Source organism: Mirounga leonina, unplaced genomic scaffold (genome assembly GCF_011800145.1).
Source record: "Mirounga leonina isolate KUSES-001 unplaced genomic scaffold, KU_Mleo_1.0 Mir_493, whole genome shotgun sequence".
Lineage (NCBI taxonomy): Eukaryota > Metazoa > Chordata > Mammalia > Carnivora > Phocidae > Mirounga > Mirounga leonina.
In genome coordinates this window covers 2111125-2121773 of record NW_023270780.1, presented here as the reverse complement: position 1 = coordinate 2121773, position 10649 = coordinate 2111125, and the positions used below count along the sequence as shown (strand labels likewise).

The 10649-nt window shown below is 44.8% G+C and overlaps 1 protein-coding gene across 1 annotated transcript; it reads left to right on the top strand.

Moving 5' to 3' along the window:
* The first annotated feature begins 854 nt into the window (after nucleotides 1-854).
* Nucleotides 855-5716, top strand: MCL1 (MCL1 apoptosis regulator, BCL2 family member). Its single transcript, XM_034989944.1, has 3 exons — nucleotides 855-1609; nucleotides 1960-2207; nucleotides 2744-5716. Exons 1-3 carry the CDS (start codon nucleotides 922-924, stop codon nucleotides 2858-2860), a joined length of 1053 nt encoding a protein of 350 aa, XP_034845835.1. The 5' UTR covers nucleotides 855-921; the 3' UTR covers nucleotides 2861-5716.
* The last annotated feature ends 4933 nt before the right edge of the window (nucleotides 5717-10649 follow it).

The window sequence follows — 10649 nt, the reverse complement described above, 5'->3', positions numbered from 1 at the left end:
GCTCCATGCTCAGCGGGAAGCCTGCTTCTCCCTCTCCCACTCCCCCTGCTTGTGTTCCCTCTCTCGCTGTGTCTCTCTCTCTCTGTCAAATAAATAAATAAATAATCTTAAAAATAAATAAAAGGTGTCAGGAGTCTCAGAAAAGGTGCTAATAGGGTAAGGCTTACACGTAAATAACCAGAGACTGTGGAGTAGAGATGGGGCACGAGAGAAAGTTAAGTGGGGAGGCACGAATAAAACTTACCAGGGGCAGAACAATTTCATTTACTCAGCTTACATATAAATGATCCATAGGGCAGTTCTTGGAGCGTCCCCATTTCCAAACATTGCTGGACTGAGAGCAAAGGTTGTGCAAAATAACTGCAGGTCCCCAACAGTGCCCTCTTAAGTACCCGTATTATCTAGACCGTTGTTCCCCAGCCACGCCAGAACTGCCCAGCCCCTTTCCTCAGTCTCTGAGTGATTCAATGGGTTAAGACTTTGGTACAGAAAAAAAAAGCCTTTGCCACAGAAACAACAGCGGGGGCTCGAAACCAGGACTCTGGGAAGCAGCGAGAAACCCACCCGCAAGCCCACTTCGGCTCCTGGGAAGAACCGGACCCCACCAGCCCAAGCGCCCGAGCCACGCTTACGTAACCGGCCTCGCTGCCCTCGAGCGCCGGAAGACCCCGCCCAGCCCTTAAGCCCCGCCCCTACCCCTACCGGCCGGTGAGGTGCCGTGCGCAACTCTCAGGAAGCTTCCGCCCCTTTCCCCTTTTATGGGACTACCCTTTTTTTTTTAACTTGCTGACGCCACCATAGGACTGGCCCTAAAACCATGATATAGAAGCTCCTCTCACAGTCCTACTTCCGCTTCCTTCCACTGAGGGATCAGGGCCTCCCCCATTTTTCTCACCCCGGAGGCGGCGGCGGCAGCTTGCGATGTTTGGCCTCAAAAGAAACGCAGTAATTGGACTCAACCTCTATTGTGGGGGGGCCGGGTTAGGGGCCAGCAGCGGCGGGGCCTCCTCTTCGGGAGGGCGGCTTTTGGCTTCGGGGAAGGAGGCCACGGCCCGGCGGGAGTTAGGGGGAGGGGAAGCCGGTGCGGTGATTGGCGGAAGCGCCGGAGCGAGTGCCCCGGCCACTATTGCGCCGGACGCCCGGAGGGTCGCGCGGCCCTCGCCCATTGGCGCCGAGGGCCCCGACGTCACCGCGACCCCCCCGAGGCTGCTGTTCTTCGAGCCCACCCGCCGCGCGTCGCCGCCTGAAGAGATGGAAGGCCCAGCCGCCGACGCCATCATGTCGCCCGAAGAGGAGCTGGACGGGTACGAGCCGGAACCTCTGGGGAAGCGGCCGGCTGTCCTGCCTTTGCTGGAGTTGGTCGGGGAGGCCAGCAGTGGCCCTTGCAGGGACGGCTCACTGCCCTCGACGCCACCCCCAGCAGAGGAGGAGGAAGACGAGTTGTACCGGCAGTCGCTGGAGATTATCTCTCGGTACCTTCGGGAGCAGGCAACAGGCGCCAAGGACGCGAAACCACTGGGCGGGTCTGGGGCGGCCAGCCGGAAGGCGTTAGAGACCCTCCGACGGGTCGGGGACGGGGTCCAGCGCAACCACGAGACGGCCTTCCAAGGTAAGGGGGTTACGTTGCGGAGGCTGCGCTGCCTTGTTTCACCTGTCCCAGGACTCACCCGCCAAAGATGGGTGGAAACCGAAAACAAGTCTGTTGAAACGACTCGGCAGTCTATTTCTGAAACCAGAATTTTCTGGCCGTGAGTCATTGTTTCCGCCCATCCTAATTCTTTTGGAAATGGCAGCTCTGTTCAAAGCCCGGAAAGGGTGGGATGTCAATTTTCAACTGGGGTCGGCCTGAGTTCTATAGACCCCAAATAGCGATATCCCTCGCCGTGGGTGGGCAGACAAATCATGCCCTGGTTTAGACAAAGGAGGCCGTGAGAACCTGCATGCTTTTCTTCCTCTCAGGCATGCTTCGGAAACTGGACATCAAAAACGAAGACGATGTCAAATCTTTGTCTCGAGTGATGGTCCATGTTTTCAGTGACGGAGTAACAAACTGGGGCAGGATTGTGACTCTTATTTCTTTTGGTGCCTTTGTGGCCAAACACTTGAAGAGTATAAACCAAGAAAGCTGCATCGAACCATTAGCAGAAAGCATCACAGATGTTCTCGTAAGGACAAAACGAGACTGGCTAGTCAAACAAAGAGGCTGGGTAAGTTTCTTTTAAGGTTGAAGAGGGGTCTTGGAGTGGAAATGGGATGAAGGATTTTATAGAGAAAGTCTAGGACTATCTAAAGCTTTTTATGATGCACAACTCAGGTTTTAGGCTCCAACTTAGGATCTCTGTTTGCCTAACGTTGATTTAAGTAGTGGGTTCACAGAGAGAGTGTGGTAGGACTGTCTTGAATTGTTGCATCAAAAATCCGGTTTTCTGTAGGCTGTTCACGGTTGTTGAGTCTTTTGCTTTTGGTATTGTAATTCAGCTGGATACTTTTCAGTGGATTCAAATTATGGAAAAATAATCACTTGAGGATGATAGTAAACTATATTTCTGAGAGCTGCGCTGCAACCGCCCCCCCTTAATTGAATAATGTGTCTTCTGTAACCTGGGTAAATAATAATTGGTTTATTATGTTTTGAGGGGGGTGGAACTTTAGTTTTTTTAATTCATCTTTTCTTTATGAATAGTGTTTTTTAAGCCATTGGAAACCCATACTTGAAAATGTGCTTTTCTTTTTTGTTTCCTAGGATGGGTTTGTGGAGTTCTTCCATGTAGAGGACCTAGAAGGTGGCATCAGAAATGTGCTGCTGGCTTTTGCAGGTGTTGCTGGAGTAGGAGCTGGTTTGGCATATCTAATAAGATAGCCTTTTAAGTGCAATAATTGACTTTTAACCAACCCTAGGCACCAAAACCACATACGACTGCTGTGAAATCAAATGTATTTATGAAGTTGGACTTTGAGCTGTCCAGGCTGTAACCTCCAAGAGTTCTACTCTAGCAACATAGAACAGCAAGTGGCAAGAGGATTATGGCTAACAGGAATAAATACATGGGAAAAGTAGTCCCCCTTGAAGAGTCACTGTCTAAAAGAAGCAAAGCTCAGTTTCAGCAACAGGCAAACTTTGGGAGGCCATGGAGGAGGACTTTTAGATTTAGTGGAGATGGTAGGGTTGAAGAGACTTAATTTCCTTGTCTAGAACAGGAGAGTGGCCAGTAGCCAGGCTAGTCATAGAGTCCATTAAATATGTCCACTGAATTAACTTCTTATAGTGTTAAAAGAGAAGCACTAACAATGGCATTGATCTGTATAAAATGGATTTAAGCTACAGGTAATAACTATGACTAGAAGCCTCAGTACTGTACAACAGAGTGTGAAGGGAAGCTTTTTCTCTCTAATTAGCTTTCCCAGGTATACTTCTTGAATAGAAAGTCCAATTGCTCAGGACTTTTAAACCTGTTCTACTTTGGCTTGGTTTGAGTGGTTTAGTTTATTAGCCTAGTGATGGCCAAGAATACTTGACTTAAGGCTCAATAATTACAGTTGCAAATATGAGAATATCCTCAATTTTTAAGGTAAAAACATCTTGTAAATGTATTTGTCTGTAAAAATTGTGTATATTTTTACAGAAAGTCTATTTCTTTGAAATGTAAAGGGATGAAGAGTCTCGAAATACATCAGTTTTTGCATACCCATTTGAACTTCTGTAGTTAGGAATCTATTAACAGCTTTTCTATTCTAAATATTGTTCTGGTCTTCTAGATTATATACAGAACCAATTGGTGTAATTGTACACAACTTGGTTGTAATGGAACAATTCTGATTCATAACTATGCAGACTTTAATTTTCCTATCTGGTTGGTAAGTATTCCTTAGTTTTTGTTTTTTTAAAACCTGGGATTGAGAAACTGAGGAATGGGAATTCATCCTTTCACCGCCTTACATGTGGGTTTTCAATAATTGAGTCAAGGTGGAGTTTAAGTTTTGGGCAGGGGGCGCATGTGGGCTGATAACTTACAAAATAATGGGCTCTGATTGATGAGTAAGCTACTCATTTGAGTTCTTTCCACTTGACCTAATTTAACTGGTAAAATTTAAATTGAGTTTATGAGCTCATCTTCAAACCTTTTGCTAAAAGATTTTCAGCTGTTCCAAATGGGACTTACTAACAGTTATGTATATAAAAAGATCACATCAGTGGATGAGAGATACTTGATCCCTTGTTTGCTTAATAAATTGTAAAATGATGGCTTGGAAAAGCAGGCTTATAGTCTAACCATGGTGCTATTATTAGGCTTGCTTGTTAAACACAGGTCTAAGCCTAGTATATCAATAAAACAAATACCTATGTTTCATTTCTATTAATGATTCCCACACTTTGTTTCAGATTTTTGCATTGGCATCTCTTTGGATTTCAGACTTGACATTTTATCGAACTTAGTTAACTGTTTATTTTCTGTCCTTCCTTGAAATATTTGCCACTTGTTCTCCCTCTACAGATAGTTATTTCAGTTCTTACATCCTTACCCCTCCATCCCTGAACTCTTACTAGCCCTTTGTTTTTGGCACTATGAACCCTACGTAACCCCCACACACACCCCTCACCCCAGCAGAGACCTTCATCCTTAATGAATTTTATTGGAGGTTGTAGTACCGTGGGTGCGATGACCATAACAGTCATGTGGTGGGAGTCCCTTTTCCTTGGATTGGTACCTTTTCAGTTGTTGATTGATCCTATCTTTGGGGGGAAAGTTTTAAAAGTCCCTTTAGGAATTTTCAGAGGAGGGACAACAAATTATGTTCCTTTGCGTTCAAAAATGCTCATTTAAAATTGCAGAAAGAGATGGGCTCTGTTAAACCTCTAAGACTTATGTAAAAGCTACTGCTGGTAAACTGAAGAAAGCTTCTATAGAAGACATAGGGTCATTTTAAAGCTTCATTCGCAGAACATGACCTTTAGTCTGTGGACTCCAGATGAAAATAGGCATGAATAAAATGACTAAGAATGTAATAGGGAAGGATTGCCCTGCCTGCCCAGCATCGAGCCATAAGGTCATCTAGCTAGAGCTATTTTTACCTATGTATTTATCGTTCTTGATCATGAACCACTTATTTATGTCCTGTCTATCTCTAAGGACCTAAAAGCACTTTATGTAGTTTTTAATTAATCTTAAGATCTGGTAAAGATGACTAAAAGGCCTGTCTCCCCCTATCCAGTTGTGGAAATAAGCGCATAGATGTAAATTGGAGGAGTTTAGGGAACCCACTTCCCAATTTACTAGGTGTGACTGCTGAAATGTAGAGGAGGATCTTAGTTGAAACTTTGTGTCGGGGGCTATCAGGGCTTAGGGAGCCCAAGTGCTTTAGGGAAGGGTGGGTGGTTTTCTAGGGAGAGGAGGCACGTGGTCTAAGGGCTGACTGGCTTGCATAGTTTAAGCAAATCCTCCAAAATGGAAAGGGAGGGGCTCGTTGGAAAGCTGGCTCTCAGCAACTTGTCTTATGCTTCTCTCAGGGAAAAACATGCAATCCTCTAGTGTCCATGCACACGCTATTGGGGGTGAACACCTTGGTTCTGGTTAAACAGCTAATGCTGTTGACAGCTGTGCCAGGAAGGCTTAGGACCAACTACAAATTAATGTGGGCTGTAAAATGTAGTATGTTTCCCTAACTTCCTGTTTTTCCTGAGAAGAAAATAATAAATAAATCTTTTATTCAAATGCAAGGTGTGGTACGGGTGTTTTCTAATCGATGACTGTCTTCCTTCCCCCACTTAGACAAGCCTTTTAGGGAAGTCAGCTGAGCAAATAAATACAGGTGAGTTAACAAGCAAAAGCCTGCTAAAGCTGATTTGCTTTAGAGCAAAGGATGGTTCCCTTCCAAATAAACCCTTTCTTCATTCAAATTAGAGGTGTTGGGTTTTGAAATGTATTACTGCTGTACTTCAGAGTAGTTCCTGTACATTTTAACAATCAAAATCCCTGTCCTGATTTTTCACCTTTTAGTCACCGTGTGCTGGTTTATTGCTGCAGTTCTTCTATCTCCCCATCTCCACCTTCTTAGATGAAGGAGCTAGAAGAGTTAACACCCATAGTTAAGAGTTTTGATAAGGTTCTTGGTACTTTTTTCCCCTTCTCCCAAAAACAAAGGTGAGAATAAGCACATTAATTTCAGAAACCCTATCCTGTCTTTATTTTCAGCTGCCTTGAAAGGGAGCTGAATCACCATGGAAATGTGCAAATACGAAGTTTGCATATTGGTTTCAAGCCCTGAGCACCAAATGCTAATTGTACAAACAGGATTCTGTGCTTTTGTGCATTTAAAAGTTCATTTCTGCTTGGAAGCCCCTCTTTTTCTGAAGCCTAACTACTAGGAGAGGGCAACTTTTTATCATTACAAAGCTGTTACATACTAGTGCACTCCTAAGTAGAGGGTTGGAGCGAGGGTAGCATAGGACCCAAGGGTCCAAATCTTGGCCCTTCTCGAGTTCTGTGCATTGCAGTTGCTCCCATTGGTAGGTTGTGATGTGAAGCCATTTCTGTGGTCATGTTCCTTAGTTTAACACCTTAAAAAACTCGCTCAAATGGTAACTAGGTAACATGAGTCACTGAGGGAGTCAAAGTAATCAACACTTCCCTTCATTTGACACAACCAGACTTTGTCTTTCAGTTCCTGTTTTGCGACTTTAGAGCTCTTGCTTCATACTGTTTCCTTTTCAGAAAATGTTAAAGCAGTTGTGACAGCTGGTGTATTTTACAAAAAGTGAAATAACTTGCACAACTGGTGTGTAGCATGGCTCCAGCCAGATGCTCAGAGCATGGGCCGGTAATTCCTGGAGTTCAAAATGATCTGTCTTAATTTATCCCTAGTTCTTTTTGGCCCTACTTGTTCAAAGATTACAGAACTTTGTCTTCTTGAACCCTCCTACACTGCTCAAAGGCTTCTCATTTTCAAGATTTGAAAATTTAACTGGACCAGCTTTAGTTTCAGAGTTGCTACAATGTTATCTTAGTTATGTGAGGCATGTGGAAAGATGGGGGTTGGGAATCTGCCTCCAGGCAGATGGAACAGACCTCTGAGGATTCAGTGGGTTTTTGTTTTGTTTTTTAAGACTTTATTTTTGGGGCACCTACCTGGTTCAGTTGATAAGAGCATGCAACTCAAGCTCAGGGTTGCGAGTTCAAGCCCCAGGTTGAACGTGGAGCCTAGTTTTAAAAAAGGGGGGTGCCTGGCTGGTTCAGTCAGGAGCATGTGATTCTTGGATCTCAGGGTCATGAGTTTGAGCCCTATGTTGGGTGTAGAGATTACTTAAATACATCTTTTTTTTTTTTTTAAAGATCTTATTTATTTATTTGAGAGCCAAAGAATGAGAGCATGAGAGGGAGGAGGGTCAGAGGGAGAAGCAGACTCCCTGCCGAGCAGGGAGCCCGATGCAGGACTCGATCCTGGGACTCCAGGATCATGACCTGAGCCGAAGGCAGTCGCTTAACCGACTGAGCCACCCAGGCGCCCTTTTTTTTTTTTTTCCTTAAAAGATTTTATTTACTTGACAGACACAGCGAGAGAGGGAACACAAGCAGGGGGAGAGGGAGAAGCAGGCTTCCTGCGGAGCAAGGAGTCCGATACCAGGTTCATCCCAGGACCCCGGGATCATGACCTGAGCCGAAGGCAGACGCCCAACGACTGAGCCACAGGTCATGATCCCGGGGTCCTGGGATCGAGCCCCACATCGGGCTGCCCGCTCAGCGGGAGCCTGCTTCTCCCTCTCCCACTCCCCCTGCTTGTGTTACCTCTCTTGCTGTGTCTCTCTGCCAAATAAATAAAATCTTTAAAAAAATAAAAATAAATTAAAAAGATTTTAAGTAATCTCAACACCCTACATGAGGCTCAAACCTTAAACCCAGAGATCAAGAGTCACATGTTCTACCACTGAGCCAGCCAAGTGCCCTGAGAATTCAGTGTTCTTTACTAATGATTCTTGTGAGGTAAAAAAAGAATACATATGGCAGGCTTTTGTTCCCACACTATACCTGGTTTCCCTTTGCAGTTCCTTTTTTTTACCTGCATAGAATAATAGTTCCTCACTGGTGGGAAATCTGTTAGGGCCAAGAATACTACTACAGATTTTACCCCTTCCAAGTATCCATTTTCATGGCTTGTTTCTGCTGTTAGTTTCTGTATTACTCACTTTGCCTGCTCTCGTTTCCTGTTCAAGGATTACCTTAGTTTATTAAGAACGTTTCAACTCTGCAATGAGCCGGGACATTTATTTATTTATTTTAAGATTTTATTTATTGAGAGAGTATGAGAGAGCACATGAGAGGGGGGAGGATCAGAGGGAGAAGCAGACTCCCTGCCGAGCAGGGAGCCCGATGCGGGACTTGATCCAGGGATTCCAGGATCGGGACTTGAGCCGAAGGCAGTCGCTTAACCAACTGAGCCACCCAGGCACCGGAGCCGGGACATTTAATGAGTTCTAGGCAGCCAGATATTTGTTGAGTCTCTTCATTTATTCATTACATGGCAGTGGACTGCTTGCTCTTTACCAGGCGCTGTTGGACACTGGAATTCTAAAGAGAATAATTCTTCCCCTCAAGAAACCCGGTCAAAAAAGACTAGGGAGGGGTGCCTGGGTGGCTCAGTTGGTTAAGCGACTGCCTTCGGCTCAGGTCATGATCCTGGAGTCCCTGGATCGAGTCCCGCATCAGGCTCCCTGCTCGGCAGGGAGTCTGCTTCTCCCTCTGACCCTCCCCCCTCTCATGTGCTCTCTCTCATTCTCTCTCTCTCAAATAAGTAAATAAAATCTTGAAAAAAAAAAAAAAGACTAGGGAATTGGGGTGTCTGGCTGGCTCAGTCAGTGGAGCATGCAACTCTTAATCTCAGGGTTGTGAGTTCAAGCCCCACATTGGGCATGGAGACTACTTAAAAAAAAAGGAACAGTGGAAAGAAACATGACAACTAATTGTAGAATGATCTTTGATTGGATCCTAGATGAAACAAGCACTACGGGACATGTGTACAACTGAGGAAATTTTAATATGGACAATATGTTAAATGGTACTGTATCAGTATTAAATTTGAGTGTTTTAATTATAGTGTGATTATTTAAGAGAATGTCCTTGTTCTTAGGGGATACATGCTGAAGAGCTGAATGTATCACAGAATCATATAATGAGAAAGCAATTGTGGCAAGATGTCAAAGCTTGCAGTCTAGTAGGAGTGATAGCCATGGACAAAAAATAATTAAAAGACATTGCATAAAGTGCTATGATAAAGATATTCTAAGATAAGGAGTGGGACAAAGCAGGGTGACCACTTATGGAAGCAGATATGGTCAAGGCCTCAAAAGAAACATTTTAGGGGCGCCTGGGTGGCTCAGTCGTTATGCGTCTGCCTTCGGCTCAGGTCATGATCCTGGGGTCCTGAGATCGAGCCCTGCGTCGGGCTCCCTGCTCGGCGGGAAGCCTGTTTCTCCCTCTCCCACTCCCCCTGCTTGTGTTCCCTCTCTCACTGTGTCTTTCTCTGTCAAATAAATAAATAAAATCTTAAAAAAAAAAAAGAAAAGAAAAGAAACACATTTTAGGATGAACCTTAATGAGTAGGAAATAAAATGCACAAAAGCACGGAGTTGGGAAAGAACCTCCAGGAGTGTAGGGTGGGGAGATGTAGATAATTTTTTTTCTTCTCATTTCTTCCCTCCCTACCTTCCTTCCCCTTCACCATACATAGCCACTGAAAGTAGTGTCTCTTCAATTTCTTCCTTTTGGGGCCTTACATAAAAATAGTGAAAAACACTGGTGGAGGAAAAAAAAATGTCTTTGGTCTTGAAAGTCTGAACTTGGTGTAAATGACACACAGCTGGATGGATGGTGTTTACTTGGGAAGTAAAGAAGACAGACGCCATTGATTGTTTCCTCTATCATGTTAAAGTGGCAGCCCTGAATACACAGTCTCTGGGGTCATAGCTATTGCTGGATCTTGGTGTAAGAGCTGGCTTTGGCAGACCTGCTTTGGATCCAGTTGCTTTGAATAAGGTTGTCTTAAGAGCCTCACCTAGAGTAGGTAGCTCCCTCACACATCTCACATAACCAGAGAAAGGAACCAACTTGAATACAGACTGGAGAGTGCTGTGCTCTCTGCAGAACAGACTTTTAGAATAAAGGACAGCCCTCAAAAGTTATTAAACTGGAGCCCAAGATACTGAATGGTGGCTCCATGCTCCCTAATCCTATTCCCGTGGGAGACTCAATTACAGCTATTCCCATCCTGGTTTTTTAACCAGGCAGTCAGTTTGCTCTGACTGCCCAGACTTCCCCACGGGCTGCATTCTTGCCCATGAGCTCATTGTTTTGGCTTCCCTGTCTGTATAAATCCACTGCCAGAGCCAGAGGACTCAGCCTGGGCCCCCTAACTAGCTGGGGCTGCATTCCATTCAGAATTTCGCCACCCCCACTTGGTTTTCTTCCCGCCCTCATGTGGTCACATGTGTGTGTTTATTCAAGTTAGCCTGGGACAAGGTGTGCTGGGAAAGCCAGCCAAAGAAGCAGACAAGGAAAAGAATGTTTAACTGTTCGGTTTCAACTGGGATTTGATCACTTTTCCACTTTATTTTGATTAAGAAATGCCTTCAGTTCTCTGCCCCTAAAAAAAAAAAAAGT